At 38.1% G+C, this 26721-nt stretch overlaps 1 protein-coding gene across 1 annotated transcript in view; it reads left to right on the top strand.

The window, feature by feature from the left end:
* HS2ST1 (heparan sulfate 2-O-sulfotransferase 1) overlaps positions 1–26721 on the top strand; it is a 100314-nt gene that overhangs the window by 65495 nt on the left and 8098 nt on the right. The window contains exons 2-5 of the mRNA XM_007423784.3: positions 11772–12010; positions 16256–16341; positions 23085–23223; positions 26204–26301. Coding sequence (XP_007423846.1) covers positions 11772–12010; positions 16256–16341; positions 23085–23223; positions 26204–26301 — 562 coding nt within the window. The remainder of the gene's footprint in view (positions 1–11771; positions 12011–16255; positions 16342–23084; positions 23224–26203; positions 26302–26721) is intronic.

The following is a 26721-nucleotide window of genomic DNA, read 5'->3' as shown; positions in this document are numbered from 1 at the left end:
ATATCAGGCGTTTACACTTCAATGTCTCCAGCTGGCTGTATGTTACCCAATCCATGCCCAAACTGCTCCATCCCTGTGTTCTTGTTATCCACCCAATAGACTGATTGGGCGACTGATTATAGTCAGATTATGAGTTTGTTGTTGTTGTTGTTCAGTCGTTAAGTCGTGTCCGATTCTTCATGACCCCATAAACCATATTGCGCTAGGCCTTCCGGTCCTTCATTGCCTCCCTGAGTTTGCTCAGTTTCATGCTCATTGCTTCAGTGATGCTATCTAACCATCTCATCCTCTGCCGTCCCCTTCTCCTTTTGCCTTCAATCTTTCCCAGCATCAGGGTCTTTTCCAAAGAGTCCTCTCTTCGCATTAGGTGACCAAGTGTCTGAGCTTGAGCTTCATTATCAATCCTTCCAATGAGCAGTCAGGGTTGATTTCCTTTAAGATTGACTGGTTTGACCTCCTAGCAGTCCAGGGGACTCTTAAGAGTCTACTGCAGCACCACAGTTCAAAGACATCAGTTCTTCAGCGCTCAGCCTTCTTTATGGTCCAGCTCTCACAGCCATACATTACTACTGGAAAAACCATAGCCTCAATTATGTGGATCTTTGTTGGCAAGGTGATGTCTCTGCTCTTTAATATGCTGTCTAGGTTTGCCATAGCTTTCCTCCCAAGGAGCAAGCGTCTTTTAATTTCATGGCTGCAGTCTCCGTCTGCGTTGATCTTGGAGCCCAAATAAATGAAGTCTGTTACTGCTTCCATTTCTACCCCTTCTATTTGCCAGGAATTAATGGGTCCAGATGCCATGATCTTAGTTTTTTTAATGTGGAGTTTCAAGCCAGCTTTCGCACTCTCCTCTTTCACCCTCATCAAGAGGCTTCTTAGTTCTTTTTCGCTTTCTGCCATCAGGGTGGCATCGTCTGCATATCTGAGGTTGTTGATGCTTCTCCCTGTGAACTTAATTCCAGCTTGTGATTCTTCCAGCCTGGCATTTCTCATGATGTACTCTGCATATAAGTTAAATAAGCATGGTGACAGTATACAGCCTTGTCGTACACCTTTCCCTATTTTGAACCAATCGGTTGTTCCATGACTGGTTCTAACTGTTGCTTCTTGGCCCACATACAGATTTCTCAAGAGACAGGTAAGGTGGTCTGGTACTCCCATCTCTTTAAGAATTTGCCACAGTTTGTTGTGATCCACACAATCGAAGGCTTTTGCATAGTCAATGAAGTGGAAGTAGATGTTTTTCTGGAACTCTCGTGCTTTCTCCATGATCCAGCGGATGTTGGCAATTTGATCTCTAGTTTCTCTGCCTCTTCGAAACCCAGCTTGTACATCCGGTAGTTCTCGGTTCACATACTGCTAAAGCCTAGCTTGTAGGATTTTGCGCATAACCTTGCTAGGATGTGAAATGAGCGCAATTGTGCGATAGTTTGAGCATTCTTTGGCATTGCCCTTCTTTGGAATTGGAACGTAAACTGACCTTTTCCAATCCCGTGGCCACTGTTGCATTTTCCAAACTTGCTGGAATATTGAGTGCATGTTGAGGGCAGCACTTTAACAGCATCTTTTAGTATTTTAAATAACTCAGCTGGAATACTGTCATCTCTGCTAGCTTTGTTGTTAGTAATGTTTCCGAAGGCCCACTTGACTTCACTCTCTAGGATGTCCGGCTCAAGGTCAGTGACCACACCAGCATGGCCATCAGGGACATTAAGATCTTTCTTGTAGAGTTCTTCTCTGTATTCTTGCCACCTCTTCTTAATCTCTTCTGCTTCTGTTAGGTCCCTGCCTTTTTTGTCCTTTATCATGCCCGTCTTTGCACTAAATGTTCCTTTGATATCTCCAGTTTTCTTGAAGAGATTTCTAGTCTTCCCCATTGTGTTGTTTTCCTCAATTTCTTTGCATTGTTCATTTAAGAAGGCTTTCTTATCTCTCCTTGCTATTTTCTGGAAATCTACATTCAGTTGGTTATATCTTTCCCTTTCACCCTTGCTTTTCGCATTCCTTCTTTCCACAGCTATTTGTAAAGCCTCATCAGACAGCCATTTTGCTTTCTTGCATTTCTTTTTCTTTGGGATGGTTTTAGTTGCTGCCTCTTGTACAATGTTATGGACCTCCGTCCATAGTTGTTCAGGCACTCTGTCTACCAAATATAATCCCCTAAATCTATTCATCACCTTCACTGTGTACTCACAAGGAATATGATCTAAGTCATACCTGAGTGGTCTAGTGGTTTTCCCTACGTTCTTCAATTTAAGCCTAAATTTTGCAGTAAGAAGCTCATGATCTGAGCCACAGTCAGCTGCTGGTCTTGTTTTTGCTGTCAGTATAGAGCTTCTCCATCTTTGGCTGCAAAGTATATAATCAGTCTGGTTTCGATATTAACCATCTGGTGATGTCCATGTGTAGAGTCGTCTCTTGTGTTGTTGGAAAAGAGTGTTTGCTATGACCAGCTTGTTCTCTTGACAGAACTCTATTAGCCTTTGCCCTGCTTCATTTTGTACTCCAAGGCCAAACTTGCCTGTTATTCTGATTATTCCTTGACTTCCTACTTTAGCATTCCAATCCCCTATGATGAAAAGGACATCTTTTTTTGGTGCTAGTTCTAGAAGGTGTTGTAGGTCTTCATAGAAGCGGTCAACTTCAGCTTCTTCAGCATCAGTGGTTGGGGCATAGACTTGGATTACTGTGATGTTGAATGGTTTGCCTTGGATTCGCACTGAGATCATTCTGTCATTTTTGAGGTTGTACCCCATTACTGCCTTTCCCACTTTCTTATTGACTATGAGTACTACTCCATTTCTTCTAAAGGTTTCTTGCCCACAGTAGTAGATATAATGGTCACCTGAATTAAATTCACCCATTCCTATCCATTTTAATTCGCTGATTCCCAAGATGTCGATGTCCAATCTTGTCATCTCATGTTTGACCACATCCAGCTTGCCTTGGTTCATAGTTCTTACATTCCACATTCCTATACAATATTGTTCTTTACAGCATCAGACCTTCTTTTTGCTTCCAAATACACCCACAGCTGAACGTCCTTTTGGCCTTGGCCCAGCTGCTTCACTCTTTCTGGAGCTACTTGGAATTGCTCTCCGCTCTTCCCCAGTAGCATATTAATGGCAACCCACTCCAATATCCTTTCCAAGAAAACCCCATGGACAATGTCAAAAGGATTATGAGTTAATCTGATTCAATTCCCTCTCCACCATGGCAGTATATGCAAGCATCAGAAGTCCTCCCAACCTCTTTTACATGCTTGCTGCCATATCTGCTGTGTATATTTAATGGCATCATTGTAGGACATCAGAGCTCCATAGCAGTAGATTAGGACTGAAGATTCATGGAGCTTTTGATTCATAATGGGTCACTTAGAACCAATCATTATGCCCTAGTACATGACAATTTTTTTTATTTTTTTTTACAATTTCCTACATTTCCTCTGAATTTGGGATTCATCTGTATCGAGAGAACTGCTTTAATATAAGACTAAAGGTATTTTATGTGAAGATACTTGAAAAAGAAAGTGCAATTGAAAGTATAAAACAGATTAATTATAAAATATTTGTGAGGTTTGACTTTAGATAAATAAGGATAAATAAAGTTCATCCATTTGTCTTAAAGGCTTACAGTATTTTTAATAAGTCAAGGTTTTTTTCTAACCTGAATCCTTTTGGAGAAATAGAAAATCTTCCCAAGTAGTTTGCTGCCAATTTTTCAAGAAAGTGCTCTATTTTGGTGGCAAATGAAGGGAAGGTCTTGTCTTTTCCTTTTCAAGGTCATAGCAATATTGTGGTCAAGTACTTTTCCCCAGGAAAAAAAAAATGGTAGAAACACAAAGATGTTGCATCTCTGTGATGCATATCTTACATGTCCAATTTGTAATAAAAGTATGTTGCTCCCTTGGGGCTTAAGTAGAAATCTCTGTGTTATTCAAGAATAGAGTACAAAATAGGCAAAGGAGAAAGCTGAGTTGGTGGCATAGAAAAAATGAAGCAAGTTGTGATCACAGGTTGGATTTTTTGATCATGTAATAAAACAGAACTATGCTAAATTTGATCAGACTAGAATCTGGTCTGTTCCAAGAAGACACTTTTCTTAACAGTTTAGGAACAGGAAAATTTCAAAGTGCAAGAATCATGGGGAAAAAAATCTTTTGGAAAGTCAAAGTATCTATTAAAGCTAATCCAGGTGATATGTTTTATCAGGTCTGATGTGAAAATCCTGACAAGAAACCTGTTGGTGGTAAGAGTCCAGGAAGGAGGAAGAGCTATTCATATCTATATTATAAGACTAGTTTAAAAACCATCACGCCAGTGGCGTCTCCTGTCTTTTCTTCTGAATACTAGGATTTCTGAAACATAAGAATTTTAATTATGATGTTTGAATTGATGTGAAAGAAAGTTATTCTGTTAATCTGAATATCTCATACTGAGATGTTGATAAATCCTGTAATGAAGAGTAACTGCTAGCATGTGATTAAAATATAAAGGACGTGCCTTAAGGCAAGAATCTGTACAGGTGATTTTTAATTAGGATCTGTCAACTTTAACTTGCCTGATTTTAACAGTTTTCTCCTTTTTCGTGAATGAGAATGGTTTTAACAGGTTGTGTTAGTGCTATGGGTTGCAGACTGAATATGATCATGTGAAAAAGTATGTACGCCCCATGTAAAGTTGTTTCTTTTGTGATGTATATGGACATACCAATATTTTATCTTCATTCAAGTAGTTTATAGAGAAAGGTGATATAATTGAACAACAAACTTTGAAAAATTGACTTTCCAACCATTTATTCAACAAAAAAATTAACATACCATTTCCTTCTGTGGAAAAAGTAAGTACACCCTTGGCTCTAATGCCTGGTATTGCCCTCTTTGGCAGAAACAACTTCAGATAGGCATTTCTTATAACTGTCTACCAGTCTCTAACATCAACTGGGAGGAATTTTTTTCCCATTCTTCCTTGACGAGTTTTTTCAGGTCTGTGATATTTGAGGGGTTTCTTGTACGCACAGCCCATTCCAAATCTTCCCACAGCATCTCAGTGGGATTTAGATCCGGACTTTGACTTGGCCATTCCAGAACCCTCCATTTCTTTTTTTTTTTCAGCCATTCCTTGGTGGATTTACTGGAATGTTTAGTGTCACTGTCATGTAGCAAGGTCCACTTTTGGATGAGCTTCAGTCTTCTGACAGATGGTCTCACATTATCCTCAAGTACCCTCTGGTGCAATGAAGAATTCATCGTGGATTCTATGATGGTAAGCTGCCCCGGCCCTGATGCAGCAAAGCAGCCCCAAGCCATCACATTTCCACCACTGTGCTTTATAGTTGGCATCAGGTCCTTCTGGTGAAATACTGTCTTTGGTTTTTGCTGAACATGTTTTCTGGTATTATGGCCAAATAACTCTTGTCTTTGCCTTGTCTATCCTGAGCACATTGTTCCAGAAGTCCTGGTCTTTGCCTAGGTGTTCATGAGGAGACTTTAGTCTTGCCCTGATATTCTTTCTGGATAGCAAAGGTCCTGGAACATGTCCCATGTAGATGATTTATGCAGCTTCTTTCTAATGGTAGACTCATGCACTTTGACATCAATAGTGACATCACTTTGACATCAATAGTGTTGGGAGCTACCTGTAGGTCATGTGATGAAATTCTGGGGATCTTAGAGACTTATTTCAGCATCTTGTGTTCTGCTCTTGGGCTGAACTTGCTGGGATGGCCTGGCCTGGCCTGGCCTGGCCTGGCCTGGCCTGGCCTGGCCTGGGCAAGTTAGCAGTTGTTTGAAATATTCTCCACTTGTAGATGATCTTCCAGACAGTGGAATCATTGATGTCCAGTTGTTTGGCATCTAAATGTCTGAGGTTTAAAGACAGGTTCCCGCCAGATCCTCTCTAACCATGTTCTAATCATTTGCACCTGATCTGGTGGACCTGATTCTAATTTTAGGTATTTGAAGTAGTGATAAATGTAGAGGTATACTTATTTTTCCACATGTGAAATTTTTCATTAATGTTTATTTAAATTACACAATGGACTACAAAATGTAAATGGTGCATGATGTTTATAGTATTATACTGTATCCCGTTTATTAATATTGTTGAAATGAAGATCAGATATTTGTAGGTCAAAATATGTTGAAAATGTAAAGGAAAATCAATGGGGTGTACTTACTTTTTCACATGACTGTAGATACAACAGACTATTTTACTTTTCTTTAGTGCCTTTTTTTTCTTTTAGTGCCCACCTTTCTTTTCCCACCAGCTTTTAGATACAAAAAGTTAAGTCTGCCATCATTCAGTAGCACTGAGCTAAAAGCAACAGTGAGCCTCCACAATTGGGTCAATGAAATAATTTGCATGTAATGCAAGCACAAACAAGTGAACAAACCTGACAAAGAAGGGAAGTAAAAAGAAAGGGAGATGGTACATTGAGAAAAATGACCCAGATTGCTGTTTTTAGAATTTAATTTTAAAAGGTAGCTTTTGTAAAATATATATATTTTGTATCTGCCACCTGTTTAATGCCATTGAGCATTTCATTACATATTTTAGGTTTTGCTTGTCCTTTTTCTTTCAGAAAAGGATTTTTATTGGTCAGATTGTTCCTTTTTGTTTGTTTGTATGTCCCAAGGCTATATGTGCCACAGAAAGCAAATATAGAAATGAAATACTTTATATTATTCCTGCTTGTGTGCTAGCTCTGGGCATGCTCTTTATTTGGGGAAGGGAGCCGTTTTTCCCCCTCCTGTGAAAGCCCCCCTCTTCTCTGGGGTTAATGTATTGGGAAACACATATTGATAGCAAGGAGATGATGGAAGACATTGTTAGTGCCACCCATTTTCTTGCCCTTGTGCTTCTCTTTTCCCACCCAACAAGCTACTGCCAAACTAATATATTTTTTACCAGAGACCTCAACTGATCGCTTGCAGGGCATTTCCTCTTTTTGCTTTTCTTCTGCCCATTTTAGTCTCCCTCTCTTTATCCCCCCCTTTATCCCCCCCACCCCCATCATTTCCAGAATGTTAAACTGACTTCTTTCATTGGATTTTCCTTCATTTGTTCACTCTATTGATTTCAGATTTTCCTGTTACCCCCTTTTTGTATTTTTTCTACCTATGTGAATTTTGTCTGAGAGCTTCAGGTTGCCTATTCCTGCCCTAAAATCCCAATATTCTCTCCCCCCTCCCCATTGCAAAGACAGTGTATACCATGTATAGCTACAGAATTAGGATTCTTATTTCTATTTTCTTGACTAGTTTAAGAGATTGCAGTGAGGATTGCTATAGTCATTATGGAAAGAGTACATTTATTAGCTTGGACTTTGTTGGATTTGAGTTGTATAGTTATACAATAACTACCAACAGTAAAGCTAGGCAGTTTACCTTCAGGCCAGTTACAAGTGATAGGCATCCATATATAGAAAAAGTACATTTAATTTGGATAATAGTACTGGCTATGTTTTGAGATAAATTCATTTAGCAATGACTTGGAAAGATGCTGAGAAGAACACAAAAGTAAGGTATCCCAGTTTCTTGGATGTCCATTTCAGGTTTTCTACTTGCTTCATTAGCTTCTTTCTGTTTTGTGGCTTATGTTTTTGTACTCAAGATGGAAACTCTGCATCTTTAATGATGATATTGTCATAAAGTGCTTCTACTTCTTTTCTTATCAGACTTGCAATTAATATCTAATTGGATTTTGCAAAGTCGTTCATTGTAATATCATACACAAGGGAGAAGCCTTAATTAAAATAAGCGCAGGATTCATTTTATCTAAATTTCAGTTCCTTTTTGCAATTAATTGACTAAATCCAGAATGGTCAGCAGCTAATGTTTTGTAAAATTCATATTATGTGCAGTATCATTTCAACTGTCTGCCTTTTCAAAATGTTGGATATTTTATACTCGTTATTTGTAGGATGTATATGGAAAAAGTCTTAGTGTGCAAAACATTTTTCTTATTCTTGTTAACCTTGAATAGTAGTTTCAGTTCCAAATTACCATGATCATATTCACACATACTGAATTCTTCCTAGCATTAACCATGACTAAGATTAGCCCATAAACTAGCAACCTTCAAGGTTTTGTTTTTATTTGATTTTATTTTTTCAATTTGTATGGCCACCTATATCAACAAGTGACTCTGGGTGATGAACAGAATTAGGAATAAAATAAAAATAATTACAATAATACAAAAATTAAAATACATAGCAGCCAAGAATATATGATACATCATAGTCACTAATATAACCAAGAAACAGGTCCCTGCTCACACACAGGGCGCCAGGCCCAGGCATAGAAACAGGTCTTTAAGGGCTTACAAGGAGTCAGCAGGCTCAGGGCCATCTTGATCTCTGGAGGGAGAATGTTCCATAGGGTGGGCGCTATGGCAGAAAAGACACATCTTCCAGGCCTCACCAACTGGCATTCCTTTGCCAACCAGACCTGAAATATACTCATCCTGCTTGACCGGATCAGATGGATAGGAAAAAACTGGGGAGAGACAGTCCCTCAAGTAACCTGCTCCCAAGTCAAAAGTGACAACCAGCACCTTGAATTGCATCCGGAAGCACACCGTCAACCAATTCAGCTCATGGAGTAGGGGTGTTACATGCACTCAATAACCGGCACCATTTACTACCTATGCTGCTTCATTTTGCACCGGTTGAAGCTTCTGAATGCTCTTCAAGGGCAGCCCCATGTAGAGTGCATTGCAGTAGTGTAGATGGGAGGTCACGAGGGCATGAGTGACAGTGAGCAGGGCCTCCCAGTCCAGGCACAGGTGCAACTATTACTCATGCCCTGGTCACCTCCCAAATGGACTGTTGTAACACGCTGTACATGGGGCTGCCCTTGAGCAGCATTTGGAAGCTTCAACTGGTACAAAATGTAGCAGCATAGATAGTTATGTGTGCCCCTAGAACAGTACATGTTACACATCTGCTCTTTGAGCTGCATTGTTTGCCGGTTTGCTTCTGGATTCAATTCAAGGTGCTGGTTTTGACCTTTAAAGCCCTACATGGCATGGGGCCAAGGTATTTGAGGGATTGCCACTCCCCAGTCACATTTACCTATCCCATCAGGTCCAGCAAGAGGGGCATGTTTGTGTCCTGTCTGCTAAAGAGTTTCATCTGACGGGACCTAGGAGGTAGGCCTTTTCTGCCGTGGTACCCACCCTTAGAAACATTCCCCCTGAGGTGAGATTAGCCCTGACCCTACTGGAATTTAAGAAAGCCCTAAAAACTTGGTTTTCTTTCAGCAGACTTGGGGATCTCAGAGAAATGGGGAGCCCGTGAGATAGTTACACTGTATGTAGGATGCTGGTCCATTCTCCCGCAGTTTTATTTTTATTTGTAATTGTGTCTGTTTTTAACTGTTGTTTTAATTGTTTTGACTGACTGTTTATTGTATACCACCCAGAGTCATATTTGTGAGATGGGCGCTATATAAATCTGATAAATTTATTTTATTTTATTTTATTTTATTTTATTTTATTTTATTTTATTTTATTTTATTTTATATATATATATATATATATATATATATATATATATATAATATTTTTAATAAATATTAAAAATATTTATTTATTTATTTTATTTTATTTTATTTATTTATTCATTAATTTATTTTATCCAAACAGGATAGATACAGACTCCAATGGATAGTTAAGTCTGCAGAAAGAATAATTGCAATCCGCCTGCCTTCTATAGATCTGTATACTGTGAGGGTCAAAAGGAGGGCGGAGAAGAGATCTGCAGATCCTTCTCATCCTGGACATAAATTGTTTCAACTTCTCCCTTCAGGACGGCGCTATAGAGCACCGTATGTTAAAACATCTAGACACCAGAACAGTTTTTTTCCTCGTGCCATTGCTCTGCTGAACACCTAATTAATGCAGTATGATGTACTGGTTGACATTGCATGAAAATATGACTGCTAAGATGTGACTGATAATGCTCTGTAAATGTGAATATATGTTAGATAATAGCTTTTCCTTTTTAAAAATGAATATATGTTAGTTAATAGCCACAGTTAGAGCCATCTTTCCTCTAGTTTTCCTCTTCTGACTGCATGGTTTCTTTAGTATAATGTTGCTGTTGTTATTATTTTTATTTATTGATTTATATTTTTTAGTATTCTTATTCTTGATGCTATGCAAACACACTGAGAGCTCTTTGCACTGAAGTCAGATTCCTTGTGCATTTACATACTTGGCCAATAAAGTATTGTATTGTATTGTATTGTATTGTATTGTATTGTATTGTATTGTATTGTATTGTATTGTAAATTGGCGCACAGCCTGAAGGTGGGCAAAGGCCCTCCTAACCACGGCTGCCACCTGCTCTTTGAGGACCCAGAAGGACCCAGATTATGTACTGTGTCTGTCTAAGGCAGTGCCACCTCATCCAAGACCAATGATGGAAGGCCCCGAACACCAAAAGTTCCAAACACCCAAAGCCACTCGGTCTTGCTTAGGTTGAGCTAAAGCCTGTTGCGCCCCATCCAGGCCCCCATAGCTTCCAGATACTGGGACAGGATGTTCGTGGCATCAGACAGCCTGGGGTGGAGATATAAAGCTGAGTATCATCAGCATACTGCTGATACCTCACCCCAAACCATTGGATGACCCTACCCAGTGGCCTTATGTAGATGTTAAACAGGAGGGGAGAAAGGACTGAGCCTTGAGGCACCTGACAAAGTAGGGTGCGCAGATTGGATCTCTCCCCTCCTTTCAACACCAACTGGAACTTGCCGGGAGGAAGGAAGAGAACCAATAAAGCACAGTACCCCCAGCTCCTGGAGCTGGTCCAGAAGGATACCATGATTGATGGTATCAAAAGCCACTGAGAGGTCAAGAAGAGCTAGGGTGGATACACTACCCCCATCCTGCTCCTGTTAGAGGTCATCCAAGAGTGCAGTCAATGCCATCTCCATCCCACACCCTGTCCTGAATCCAACTGAAAGAGGTCCAGATAATCCATTTAATCCAGAGTCCTTTGAAGCTGCAGCATGATCATCTTCTGCACAACCTTCCCTAAAAAGGGAAGGTTGGAAACTGGATGAAAACTGTCCAGGCTGGTTGGCCTGAGCGATGTCCCCTTCAGAAGAGGGCAGACCATTGCCTCCTTAAGAGCCAGCAGAGCCACCCCCTCCTTCCAGGAAGAATTAACCACTACCCAGACCCAATCACACGTTCATTCCTGGGCAGCCTTGACCAGCCAGGAGAGACATGGATCTAATACAGAGGTGGCCGAACTAACAACAAGATAGTTGTTGAAGTTTTCATTAAAAAAAAAAAGACTACCATGATAAATGTGATTAGTTTCAAAGCCCTTGGACAGAGGTGAGGCAAGGAGGGAAGACTCTGCCTTCCTTTATTACACTTCCACATACCAGAAGGGAGAAAATTGGGAACAGCAGAGATGCTGCAGCCAATATGACCCTATTTTGTAGTTTCTGCCTACCATTTCTGTGTCTGGAGGCCAGAAGAATGGACTGTTCTAACTTTTCAGGTTCAGATGGCACACAGCTCCTTCATTTTAGAAAAAAGTAACATTGTAAAAGGTATGTCTATGAACTTAGGATGTTTAAGATGCTCCTGTTGAACCATAGTTTAACCAAAGGTCACTTAGCCTAGTCTGTCATATGAGCCATCTTTTAGTATTACATATAAGAAAGGCTTAAATTGAAATTAAATTGGTTTAATAAATGACAAAATTCAACATTTGTTCATTTTGCTTGTGTGCTTTGTTTCTTTTTACAGAGAGGGCTATTGCAAAACACGAAGTTCGGGAAATAGAGCAGCGCCATACAATAGATGGCTCTCGATCAGATGTAGTCCCAGATGAAGACGATGATGTGGTGATCATTTATAATCGGGTACCTAAAACTGCAAGTACATCTTTCACGAACATTGCATATGATCTTTGTGCGCGGAACAAGTATCATGTTCTTCATATCAACACAACCAAAAACAATCCTGTTATGTCTCTACAAGATCAGGTAAGTTACCATAGTTAAGATACTATATCCTTCATTGTTCATTAATCTTACTTATGGTTTCTTCTCTGTCAAACATACAATATTGTGGGTGAGGTGATGTCTCATTCCCAGTGGAGAACAACAAAATATAGGTTCTAATAAAATTGCTGACTTAGAGTCAGAGTGGAAGTTTTCATATCTGATTTATCTTAAATTCTAGCTTCACTGAACTTAAATTTGAATAAAGGCAAATGTATGTGTAATATATGATTAAACAATTGTAGGCATTTGTTGTATGGTAAATGAGAGTGCTCTCTTACTGTTTAAAATAGAATTAATCTTTCTTCCTCTCCTTCTGTATTTTATATATCAGTTCCTAATGGTTTTCTCCTCATATCAGATACAAAATTCTTGGCTTTTTTTAGTTGTTTAAGCCTTTATTTCCAATTGGGTCATATCATTTTTTTCCATACAAACTTCTTGATGGAATCCACTGATTCATATTCAGATCATTTTCCATCTTCTTTCTCAGTCTATCTTATTACCCTTTAGCCCTCTTTTCCAAAATTCTATAATTAGCTTAATAGTGCTAACCATGTGATGACCCTTTATATGCTATCAGTGGTAGCAAAAAAGCATTACCTGACTTATAGCTGATCAAGAAGGACTTTATTGAGGCAAGTTAAATGTCCAGAGAAACATGCTGAATTACTATTTTTTACATACTGTAAATGTATATCCCACACCAGGGAACCTCAACAGTTCCCTGGGAAACCATGTTGACAACATATTTGCTCAAACCTTAATACGTATGTGTAATGAAATCATACATCATTAAAGTAAAATATTGTACTTGTTCTTTATCATATATGTCAACAGTTTTGAAATTTGTAAACTGTTTTATTCTCTTGTGTTTTTCTGAGTATATGTGATTCTTTGGACCTCAGATAATTTTTGAAGCTCCCATTTTTCGCTTTTTCCCTGTAGGATTTCTGGTACCTATTCTCTATCAGGATTCATTTAGTCTATCTTTCATTTCTAGAAAATTCACCTGGGTTGAAAATGTAAAACAGTTTAAATATGCCAGAAATTCAAAAATAGCTTTTGAGTATTTTCTTTTTAAGTACTGTATCAGGAAAAAATATTCTGCAGAACCCTTTTTATATTTTCTGACCTTCCTAAGTAAAATGCTTTAAAAAAATCTCCAATTCAAAACATCCCCCCAAAAAACCAAAACCCCAAACGTGTGTGTGTGTGTGTGTCTATTTGGCTTATGACTTTTGTAACAATACAAAAGAGGAAGTATTGATGAAAATACTTACAGAGTTGCATATGACTCTGAATAATTGATGACAAATTAATATTCTTTGTTCATGAAAGGCTTTGGCATCAAATATAGTGATACCAACATACATTTAACTATTAGTGCAGTTGCTTACTACTATGAGATAGTAGACTAAAATACTGGTATGAAAGAAGGTGTACAGGATTTTTCTTCAGTACAATTTTTTGTACTTACTGCTATTATGATGGTAGGTTTCCCCTAGAAAAGTTACTAAGAACATGGAATGGGCAGTTTAATATTTGCTCCAGTTTACTTTCCCGGGATCTTTCTTTCATCATGTGGGTACTGGATGAGGTGGGGGTTTGGGCATCAAGATAGCACAGTTTTTTTTAAAAAAAGTAATCACACATTAGTATTTGTAGCCTTTATACTTAAACTCCCTGGATTGAATTGGGAACTCATACTGCATGAGTCTATTGAAACTGGATGCAACTGAGTTGATGTAATAATAATAGGCAGGATCTGTGACCTATTGGAGCTTGAGATTTGATTGTTGGAATAGTATTTTTCCTATTTATCTAGCTTGTCATATTTGGAATGTTTCTGTCATCTTCTGGAGTATCATCACTATGTCTAGATCTTACATAGGTTAGCTGTAGGACAGATTTTCACCATCCAGTAAGACTATTGTAGCCCATGCTGTTCAATTCATATTTAAGATATTCAAAACTTTGCCATCCTATTAAGTATAAGCTGTGTAGTTAAATTTAAGAGTCATGTGACAGTATTTAAATTTTGTTGAGATTAATCTCTGATGCACTACAGTGACTGTTCACTTAAAACCACTGGGAATTCATTCATTGTATGTCTTTGCAATAAACTAGGAGAGTTCAGATCTGGAGACTGGACCCATAGCAACTAGATTCCTAGCAACTTTTGAATAGCAGCATTAAAAATATATTTGTAGTATATTACTACAAACTTGTAGTAAGCTTTGAAAAACTTGCAGCAGCCCATGGAATGAAGAATTCTATTTAGTGTATTTTTTTGTTTGTTTGTTTGTAGCAGATTATGATAGCTATTTCTTAGGACACATTTCTTGATACTCTATCAGAGTTTGTGATAATGCTGTAGAAGGTAATTAAATAACATTTGGTTTCTATATCATATATTTTTGTCCATTTGACATAGCATAGAGAACTAGTTATTGATACAATACCAAAACAAAATTAAATTTGTATTTAAATGGCTGCTAAATTTCTGCCTCTTTAGAAAGTCACAAATGACACAAAATGTTTCCTCACCTCCTAAAGGAATGCTTTTGGTTAGGATGTCAGGTAGCCATATTCCCCTGTAGGATTCAACTTTCTTTATCACCCCACCTGGTTTTCTATTTCTCCTCTAATATCTACTGTTCTATTATTACTGAGCACTCTCAGTTCTCATTGTGCTAGGTGTTGTTTTTATCTCTTTAGATTTTTATGATTATTTTGGGGGGGGGGTACTTCAAACTTTGCAATTCTGTTGAGCAAGTTGATAGCTGATTCTGTTGTTAATAATGATAGGAGTTGGCACTTGAATTGACTATTGTAAGTTAATCAAATCCTACAGTTGAAATATTCCCCATTTTAAACTTACTTCACAATTGTGTGTATGTGCATTGGCTGGAGCAAGCTCCTTCTCCAAAGGTCAGGATGGAGCTTACATCAAATGTTTGGTATTCTCTTTGGCAGTAGCTAAAGTCATTTTACCAGACAACTCTCAAAAATTCCAGTCAGCATGAACATTGTGTTAGGAAGGTTATTCTAGAAATATCATTATATATTAACTTGATAAATTATGAGAATAATGTAGATATTTTTGCTTTATCTTACATCTATTTTCCATTACAGTTTAAACTTCTGAAAGCATAAGATTAGAAAGCATACACACACACACATACATATAGAGGGAGGGGGCTGGCCAAAATGTTTGAAAACCTCACATAGCTCCTTCAAAAAGGCTATTACTGGCTTTCTGTGCCGAGAAGTGGGGACAGTCTCAACAGCCATGTAAGTTGTCCTAAGGATGTAACCGCTTTAATGCTTTGAGGATGGGTCCTTGGTTTACACTAGGACGCTTTTTTAAGCATCACTTTCAAATACTTTCCATAGCCCTAATATATAGTAATTTCCAACTCAAACTGTGGGCTAGAATGAAAAGTTGAAAAAACATTTCTGTGTTATTGCTAAGAAAATTAATTGAAGTATTGCTGAAGTTACCAGCCTAACTTGGAGATTTTACTTTTACCTGTATTTACCAGTTCTTATTGGGTCAGTCAGTGTAAAATTCCTATATTCTAACTATGGAAAGATGGGAAATAAATCTAATGATAAAGAATAATAAATATATACCTTGACTAATAATTATAGCAAATATACTTAGCTGTTCAAAGTATTATTACAGAATATGAACTATAAGAAATTCCTGGTTCAAAACTTAGCCCGGTTTAGCAAATCCCAGTGTTTTCAGCTATCTGTCCATCATAAATACTGATGATGCTGGTTCACCCTCCTGGCCTTTCAAAGGATTACAGTACTAGCTGTTACTTGAGAAACACTTTAAATTTTTAGGCAAATATAGCACCAGTGTAAACTATTTTCATGATACTCTTTTAGCTGAGTTGCATTTCTTAATAATATTTGTATATTTGTTGGCAGAGCCAGAATGGTGTAGTGGTTAAGATGTTGCATTAGGATTGGGGAGACCCAATTCAAGTCCATCTTCAGCTGTGAAAACTTCCTGGCAGACTTTGAGCCAGCCATTCTTTGTCTGCCCAATCTATTTCACAGGGTTGCTGGCATGGGGATAAAATGAAGGCAGAGCTCACTGTAATTTGCCTTGTGTTCCTGGAGGAAAAGCATGATATAAAATCTAACAAATATGTAAACTATTGCGTTTTTGTTCTGTAAAACACTACAGAAACTTCCTTTTCCTTATAGGTACGTTTTGTGAAGAATGTGACTTCGTGGAAAGAGATGAAACCAGGATTTTATCATGGACATATATCTTTCTTGGATTTTGCAAAGTAAGCTATGCAACAAATAATTCAATTTGCACCAATGTGAGCTTGAACAATTCTTTATCATTTGTAATTTTCCTAGTATAATAGTATTTCATGATTCACTTTAGTTTGTACTGCCCTCTAATGGTCATGACCAGAAAGTACACTGTATAGAATTCCAAATACTTGTTTTTGTTCCTCCTTCCAGCTTTATATCTCTCTGCCTCAGCCTCGTCTTTCATTTTCTTAACATGTCCTTTCCTGTTAATAGGTTTTGGTTGCAAGAATATTGAAAATCATACTGCCTGCATCAAAAGACCAAGTGATACATATTCACACATCTGAATAGCCAAGCATTAAGTCAGAGAAATTATTTTTCCTGAGAGTTAAATCTTGAATGTACTTAAAGATTCTCTGAATTTTGTTTACTTTCCAAGTGATATTAAACTGTTAATGTCATCCCATCTTCAAATGTTAGGAGTGACTGCCTACTCTCCGTCAAAGGATTTCTTAGCAGAAGTTGTTGTTGTGAAAATCTCAGGTACCCCATGTAATTGTTAGTTTTACCATTAAATCCACCATGATTATGTACCTGCTGTGGTGTTTTCTGTACAGTGGCCTTCCATTCAGCATAGCATTTTCTGTGCTATTATTTGAGCTAATTAAATGGGTACTTAATAGTAACTCTACTGCCTGAGATTCCAACTATGTGGGAACCTCGCTTTAAAGGTCAGTGTTTAGCTGTTTAGGCCTACAGGATAGACACAATAATAGTGTTGGTTCAGTGACATCAGATTCTCTTCCTCTTGACAAATATTACATCCTCTCATTGTGTGACACTACAATGCTTAAGTTTCCATTTAGCATAACTTACCATCTTGGTGGCTTAAAGTTTGGGAGTTGTAGTCCAAATATGTCTGGAGGGCGTCAGGTGGAGGATGTGTATCATACTTTACAGTCTACTCTCTGAGTCAAAATAATAAATGCCTACTTATATGCTAGTTAATCTTTTGCCCTATATGTGGTAAATCAGCTTTCTCTAAAAGTTGTGCATTGAACAGTTGAAATAGATTGCATGGGACAATCACAGTTGCTTGGGTTCATCTGTGCATTGGTATCCTCAGGCTCTTGCTGCTTTCATCAGAGGGATTAAAGCAGCATAGCATTGTGCCACAAGCTCCACCCCTTAGGGCAGTGCGCAATGTGCAACATACATAGAAAAAGGTGGGGCTTGCATTGCAGTACCACGACACTACTTGTATCACTTTGGGACCTCTCCTGATCCCTCCGCAGATGCTTGCCCCTGTAGATTCTACAGTTCTATACGCTGCCAGTCTCTGAGACAGAGAGCAGAGGGCTGGCATGCAATTCCTGAGCATGATCCTTATTCCAGTATATGGAAATTGGGTTTGAACATTTATTTTAAGAATAGAAAGGATATAGATCGAATATGATAGGATTTGCATATTTTCTTCAGATTCTTCTGCTTATATGTTGTGCTCGTTTAATTCTCAGTTTTGCTTAACCTTGGAAGCAGGATAGCTTTTAAATCAAGTTACAAAAAATGTGTGTGTGTGTGGGGAGGTAACCCTGTCCTATGTCTCCTCTGTTTTGTTTTGGTAATTGTGGTAAAAATTGCAACTTCAAAAAAGTTCATATTATATATATTCATGAAACATAATAGCATGTAATGCTGCAGGCTACAATGGCAGAGAATTTTTTTGTTGTTGAAATATTACATACAAAGAAATAACTGCCCAACCTCAGTATCAAAGAAGAAACCTGAGTATAAAACTGCTTTGTTTTTCCAAATTCAGAAGTGTAACATACTATATTAATCCATGTCTTGGATTGAATATATAATGAATTAATAACCTTGTGAACTTTTATGTAAGAGTTTCTCTGTTCTATACATTATTCATAGTTTAAAACTTAAAACATCTTACTCAAGAAAGGCAACAAAACAGTATCACGTTTTTCATTTTTAAGCATATTTTCCCCAGGACTGCATTATCCTTACGTTTTTTTGTTTGTTAAGTGACTTTTGCCCCCTGCACCTGCCCTCCAAGCAGCTTGCTTTCTTATATTTGCAATTTTAGTTTTTAAAATACAGGTAGTCCTCGACTTACAACCACAACTGAGACTGGAGTTTCTGGTGCCTAAGTGATGTACTTTTAAAGCGAGACATCATGTGACCACATCACTTAGTGACAGCAATCCCAACATTCCCCATTGCCATTGTTAAGCGAATTTCACCGGTCATTAGCCGAGGACACCCCCCACACACACACATACAATCCAAGCCATTCTGGGCTTGGTCCCTCTCAGTCATGAGCCTCAGTAAGATAAGGGACTGCCTCCAACTGCCCCCCACCTGCCTGTCTCCCCACCATTTCTTCCCTTTTGGTCACCCTGCATCCCCAGTTGTAAGTCCATTTTTTCAGCACAGCTGTAACTTCAAACGGCTGCTGAACGAATGGTCGTAGCTCGAGGACTACTTGTAATAAACTGAGTGCAGTATTTGCTCTTGAGTAACATATATGTGATGTTCTCTGAGTGGAGAAGTATACAGTCTCTGAATGCTGTAGATCAGTGTTTCTCAACCTTGGCAACTTTAAGATGTGTGGACTTCAACTCCCAGCAAGGCTGGCTGGGGAATTCTGGAGTTGAAGTCCACACATCTTAAAGTTGCCAAGGTTGAGAAACACTGCTACAGATTTATCTTCCTTAGTAAACTCTCCCCTAGTGTTTTGATTCAATATGCACTCACATAAAGTTAAAATGAAGTTAAAAAGTTTTACAATAGCTGTAGTTGAATATATTATAGAAAAGTTATCAAACAGGATAATGAGTTTATATACCCAAGAATTTTATAAAATCAATTTTGTTGCTTTCTCATTCTTTGAAATATAACTATTCAGTACTAATTTACCAATGGGTCTCTCTTAGTGCTTAAATTTTACCTTGATTGAATTCTAGGGGATCTTGTTATATTCTGAGTCTTTTTCATAATAGTACTGATTCTCCTCTCCCATCTGCAGAGGAAAGTCAAATCTGTTCTTCTCTGTTGAGGGATTGTGTTGGTAGCTGACTGTATAGTCTACCATAGATGAGATGAAAGGCATATGTTAGACTGATCTTCCCATAAGAGGACGTAAGGTATATGATGGATGATTGTAACAGTAGGCTTCACGTTTCCTCTTTCCTAAGCTTTACTTTCCCACATATATAGCTGAGCTGGCACTTCTGCTTGAGTAAAGGAATGAGAAACTCGAGTTGAGAAACATGCTAAATGGAGACGTTGACTCATCTCTTTTTTTCTTTGCTGCGATAGAAAGTTTAATCTTAGAATATGTTCATTGCATTTATACCCATGAGGCATTTCTAATATGAACAAAACTATAAATGTATCAAAAAGTCAAAATGAAAGCACTTAATACAAACAACAAAATCAAGAGTAGCAGCAAAACAGGCCATAACTGGGTTGCCTGCTCCTGACACCTTTGGCCTGCAGTTTTGTTGCCAGTGTTAAGTTTGCTGCAAAGCATTAAAAACACTTCCCCCCTCTTATGGGAAATTCAGAACCCTATTAGAAATAATCCAAGATACAAGCTAGTTTTGATGAATGTTTCATAGAGGAGTTGTAAGGGGCCATTTAGGTCAAAAAATCCAACTTCCTGCTTAGTACATCCAGCTTTAAAGCATCCTCAATAGATAATTATCTTCCACTTCAGCACATAGTGGTTCTGTATCCTGGGGCAATGGAAGACAGTTCTTGGCCTTCCTCTGTATTTGAAAAGTGCTTTCATAACCCTTCTCTTTCTTCTTAAGGCTAAACATTCTCATTCTCTCTCCCCCTCCCCTTTTTCTTTATAGGATTTAGTTTCTGGTCTCCTGATCAACCCAGCCGCCCTTCTCTTAGCACGTTCCAGTTTGTCAGACTCCTTAGGGGGTAATGCCTTAGGGGGTAAAGAATTGGATACGGTGTTTGAGATGAATCTCCCATTATTTAGAAACTATACTTCCATTGATAACACCTAAAAATGCCTTTGCTTTTTTTTTTTTTTTTGCAGCTATATCACACAGCTGTCCTATATTCATTTTGCAAAGAGTATTCCAAGATCTTTTTCCATAGTACTGTTACCAAACTAGATATTGCCTAACTATACCTACGCATTCGCTTTCAGTTTTGTAAGTGAAGAACTTTGCACTGCATTTGGCACTGTTACATTTAATTCTGTTGATTTTAGCTTGTATTTCTAAACTATCAAGATTCTTTTGATAGTTCATTCTGTCTTTTAGAATATTAGGCTTGATGATGAGCCATTGGTAGGCATTCTTAGTGTACAATTTTTGAGCCAGTATTATATATGTATAAGTATTATGCCAGTCTGTCTACCCCATAATTGGCTTGCTAATCAGAACATCATGGAGTAATTGGTCAAATGCTTTGCTAAGATCAAAGTATGTCACATCTGTAGCATTCCCCTCTATCTGTTAAGAAGTTACCAATAAAAAAAAATCAGGAAAGCTGGTCTGGCAAGACTTGTTCCTTACAAATCGGTGCTGATGTCTGATAATTGTATAGTTTTCCAGGTCCTTATAGGCTGACCTCTTTATGATCAATTCTATAATTTTTCTAAGTATTTCTGTCAAACCACCTGCTCTGTATTAGCTCAGTCCTTTTTTTTTTCCTTGTTGAAAGCAGGGAATATGTTTACCTTACTCCAGTTGTCAGACACTTTACCTATTCTCCAGGATTTCTTAAAGACAGTATATAAAGTTTCAGCCAGACCATCAGCAAATTCCTTCAGTACTCTAGGATGCAATTCATCTGTTCCTGGACATTAAACCCATTCACAATAAATTGATATTCCATGACCAGGCTCTGATCGGTCTCAAACTGCTTTTCCTTCGTTTTGTTCTTTTGAACTGCTTGGTAGAATGCGTAATTTCTTTGTCGAAGATGATTGAACCAAAATAGGAACTGAGCAGCTGTTTATTTTATTTGTTACCTCTTAGCATTTTGCCATTTTCATTGAGCAACTGGTATACTGATTCTTTTCCTTTTATTTTGAATATAACCATATAAGCCTTTTTTGTTCTGAGCATCCTTTCCCCAATCTTAGTTTATTCTAAGCTTTTGTTTTCTGACACAGTCTCTACAGTTCTGTGTTGCCTTTATACAGTCCACCTTTATGTCCTGTCCCTCTTTTTACCTCCTATATGTATCCTTTTTCATTTTCAGATTTTTATTAAACTTTCTGTATAGTCACATTGGTTGCTTCTGTTTTCCTCTATTTATTTCCTCATTGTCATTGTTTGCAGTTGAACTTTTCTAATCTCCTTTTCTAAGAACTCTCTTCTTGAGCTCCTTTTCCCATTAGTTTTTCCTGCCAGGTATAAATCAATGAACAAGTATAAGGTTTTTGACTCATTTGTTTAATTGGGTTCTCTTTTCTAGTTTTAGGACTTGTGTGAAGAACAGATCACATTTTAGGTCATATTTATGCAAAAATATTAAAAACTCAGAAGGGTTCACAAACTTTTAAGCATACACACACACGTACACTTAACTACCTGACTTTAATTTTCCTTAAAATCAAGAAATCCAACATTTCATGAGCACTTCCCCCAGTGTTCTGGTTAATTCCACTTCTTCAACTAAGCTTTCCCTGCTGCATCAAGTTGATGTTCATATTTCATTTAATAAAAGGCATTTGTTTTTGAACCTCATGAAGACTGCCTGGAACATTAAAATAATAAGGATAGCACAAAATTAGTCTTGTGTACATCAACATTCTATAAAAATATCCTTACAGTACAATATTAACTGTGTTTTGCTAATCAGTAATATGCACTATGTGATGATGATTAAAGCTTTATTATATGCTAAGTTTTCACAGGCAACCCAGTTTGGTGTAGTGGTTAAGGCATCACTCTAGGAACTGGGAGACCGTGATTTTTCTTGGGCCAGTCTCTCTCTCCGTCAGTCCCAGGAAGGAGGCAATGGCAAACCACTTCTGAAACCTTGCCAAGAAAACTGCAGGGACTTGTCCAACCAGTCTCCAGGAGTCAACATTGACTTGAAAGCACCAAAAAAAAAAAAATTTTTTTTTTCACAAGATCATTGTATAAACAGCTTAAAATAACATGCCAACAAAAGAACAAAACTGTTGCACTCAATCCAATCAGGGTTTCTGATCTGTTGAATATAGCTAATCATCACTTTTCCAGCTTCCTGTATGCATCAAGCTTAATTATCATTTCTGCAACAACCCTTTAAAAGGCATGACTTTATCAAAGCAAAAGCTATTTCTGAGCACCTCCCTCATTCTCATACCTTTCCTCCATCTGGTCATTGTAGTAACACCAGCTGCATTATCTTCTTTGTGGCAAAGTATAGTTTTAAAAGGTTGCATCTGCTGGAAGCAGAAGTACCAGACGAGACTTCTGCTGATAATACTTGTTAGACAAAATAAACTGAATGTCTGTATGTAAATATTAAATATGCACATTTAAAATCCACCAAAATGGAATGTATTAGGATAAGGTCTAGTGACCTTCCTTTGAAAACTATCTAGCATATGAACATTCTTAAAAGACCCTTGAAATAGAAAATGTATTGTCTACTTATTGTTTTTTCCTGAATACATTAATATGGGGGAAGAGGAACAGTCTTTTGAAACAAACTTGACATGGGACCCACTTTTAAATCATGCAGGAAATGCTTTGATTTGTCAATTGGATTATCTTTTCTGTTTCAGATTTGGTGTTAAAAAGAAACCAATATACATCAATGTCATAAGAGATCCTATAGAACGGCTGGTTTCTTATTATTACTTCCTGCGCTTTGGTGATGATTACAGGCCTGGACTCCGAAGGCGAAAGCAAGGGGATAAAAAAGTAAAAGTATACCTTGTTCACTTTCTTTGTGGCTCAATCTTAACTATGTAATTTATAACTAAATGAAAAACATAAGACAATAATGTTCAAAACCAAAATTGGACCAAAATTTACCATTCCATTCACAGGAGTCTTCTGTAAAGAATCTTTGATCCTTTAAAGCATCTGTTCATGAAAGCAGGAATAAGCTGTTTTTTTAAGCACTCCTCCATATATTTCTTTTGCTATTCCCCACAATCCTTTATTGCAGATCTTAGGTTGGTTATATCATGTTAGAAGTTTGTGCTGTAAATTGTGAACATACTTGTTTTCCCAGCTCTGTTCTGGATTTCTCACATTTGCCTTTTTGCCAGCTGACAAGTAAATACATAAATATGTGTAGACTAACTGAAGATATCTTCTAGAAGCATCTGTAGGATCAGAGGTTTCATCAAAATGACGAGAGTAGTGTCATGGTGTCACAATGCAAACCTCACCCTTTTTGTATGTGCAGGAACTGTAATGATGCATGCCCAAAAGAGATGGAGTTTACACAGTGCAACATTGCTTTTGTCATTTGCCCTCCTCCACGGACGCCTCTGATAGCTTCCCGTCTCTTAGCAAATATCTGGAGAGTTCATACCGTGAGCAGAGTACAATCTGTTATGAATTGTGTGAAGACCATAAATTGTTCTGCATTAACCTGAATCTGGGGGGACATTATTACAGCTAGTTAATGCTGAATCATGAAACTTTTGCCATGTATTACAGAGTGTTGTATGCTAGAATCCTTCAAACTGCAAGTAATATAGTCATCCCTTCCCAGTACAGTATTTCATGGTTTGGGGTTGAACATTATGAGAGATTATCACTATAATCTCAGTATGAAACAAAGTTAAACTGTTAGACCCACAAATACAGAGAATAGGTAATTCAACCAGGAAATATGGAAACAAAGAACATAAGAGAATTTATTCCTGCCCCATTTTTGTACAGTCCTACTGAGTTGAGCCTTCTTCCTTTATTTTTCATAGCAACTGTATGAAGCAATGTATATGGAGTATGCATATACTGGTAGCACTCCTGCTATTTATGGAACAGGTTCTTGTAGATCCATTTCCACCCTCAGGCGGGTCTTCATTTTATGTTATGGCAACACTACAGCGATCAGTGGATCCATTTCAGCCAGACTTTATGTTTCTTCCTCTTGCTTTGATGCCATACTAACCATATTCAGGAGATACCTTTCTCTTTAAGCAGATGAATTCTACTTACAGGATTGTTTATCATAGCATTACTTGGAAAATTCAGTCCAGAAGCCCTACTCTCACTACAATGCCTGTATAGTTTGTTAGCAGGAAGGAAGTTGGCTGTGATCCAGTTGATCAGTCAGCTATAACTAATGCTGTCTCAAAATCAGTTCCTGACCATACATTTCTTTTTTATGAACACTTTTGATGTACTCGCTTGGTGATAATCATATAGAGCCCTTTGTGCTACTTGAATTTTACATTGGATATAAGCATGAATTGTTCTGCAACATTTGTTTGAATTCTGCTCCAGTAGTATTAGAAAGTTATGTACTAAGTGGAGAGCTTTTGTATACAAGGATTCAGAACTTTCAAAATTAGCATGATCTGCTGTAGCAACAGCAGTAGTAGTATGACTTGCTTACCAACAGGCAGGCTCTTTAATCAGCAGATGTAATTCCTTCAGATTAGTTCCTGCTAATATAATATAAACCATTTTTAAAATTAGCATATTTTGTCTATATTCCCTTGAGCTGTTTTAATCTTCATTTCTAGTTATGGTATTATGTTCTCTCACAGAACTGACTATTGCTCTGTTTGTCATATATGTTAACATGGTTTTGGACAGGGTGGCACTGCCCCAGACAGACCCGGTGTGTAATCTGGGGGTCCTCCTGGACTCACGACTCCTGCTCGAGGAGCAGGTGGCAGTCGTAGCCAGGAGGGCCTTTGCCCACCTTTGTGTGGTGTGCCAGTTACACCCCTTCTTGGATCAGGAGGCTCTCTGGTCAGTCACTCACCCTGGTCATCTCTCAGTTAGACTATTGCAATGCGCTTTACATGGGGCTACCCTTGAAGAGTATCTGGAAGCTACAGTTGGTTCAAAATGCAGCTGCGCGGATGATATTAGGTGCCTCTAGGATGGCACATGTAACACCTTTGCTGCGGGAACTGTATTGGGTGCCAGTTTGCTTCCGGATCCAATTCAAGGTATTGGTTATCACCTTTAAAGCCCTATATGGCATGGGTCCAGGTTGCCTGAGGTACCATCTCATCCCCATTACATCAATCTATTTTGGCAGAGAGGTCATGTTGTGGAGCCCGTCAGTGAGAGAATGTTGGCTGGCGGGGCCCAGGAGGAGAGTGTTCTCTGTTGTCCCTGCCCATTGGAATATTCTGCCCCCAGAGGTGCGACAGGCCCCTACCCTCTCAGCTTTCCAAAAGGTTTAAAGAACTGACTCTGCCAGTGTGCATGGGGTGATATGGGCTCTGACTGTGCTTGGGGGTGGTTAGCACCCTGATGATGCTCCCTTGAATTATTTCCCAACTTTCCATCTTCCTTGGAAGCTATTTATTATTAGGTCTGTTTTATATTGTATTTTAACGAATTTTATTTTTGCTGAAAAACCGCCCAGAGGTGTTCCAACGAGATGGGTGGTGACAAATTTGATAAATAAAAAAATAAAAAAATAAAAAAATATATAATTGAGGAAATACCTTGAAGAGTTCTGTTGTGATCTCTGCAAATAACATTTGCTTTTCAGGTGTCTGTCTCATTGAATGGTATCTACAATTGGAACCCAATGGAGATTGACTTGCAAGCATAGTTGATATGTGCAGACACAGTTGTAGAAATGGGACTTTTTGCTATTGTTCTTCTATCCCTCATTTAACAATATCACCATATTGAAAAGTTTCATATGCAGGAAGGAGGTTTATAGCTTACTTCTGAGTGAGTTTGTTTTTTCCAGACCTTTGACGAATGCGTAGCAGCTGGAGGCTCAGATTGTGCTCCTGAGAAACTCTGGCTTCAAATACCATTTTTCTGTGGCCATAGCTCTGAATGCTGGTAAGAATATGACACTACAGAAGAAATGTATTCTTAATGTGAATTATATTGATTTGAACTAATGAGAACGGGTAACAGGAATTTAGATTTGGTGGGGGGAGGGAGAGATGCTCATAGTGAGCCTTAATTAACGAGGGTAGTTTGTTGGTGTCTTCCAAGGATTGAAGCTGCAGAGGATTGTAAACCATTTTCAAGCTAAGCTGTCCCTTCCCTTTCTAAACTTCCATATCAATGACTGAATATCTTGATTAAAAACTATTTAATAGGAAGCGGGGGTTGGTACTGATAGTTTTAAAAAGTATTCAGTCAACAGGGGCTAAGCTTATTTTTCATTTTCACTGAAGGAAATAGATACGATTGAATTCCATTTTAAAAAACTTACAACACTGTGAATTTATCAGTAAGGGAAAAAGGAGCAAA

Source organism: Python bivittatus, unplaced genomic scaffold, assembly GCF_059951505.1.
Source record: "Python bivittatus isolate LINGU-HERP-01145 unplaced genomic scaffold, Pbiv_v1 ctg000700_np1212, whole genome shotgun sequence".
NCBI classification, from domain to species: domain Eukaryota; kingdom Metazoa; phylum Chordata; class Lepidosauria; order Squamata; family Pythonidae; genus Python; species Python bivittatus.
Note: the sequence above shows the minus strand (reverse complement) of the source record. Positions and strands in the feature narration are given on the sequence as shown.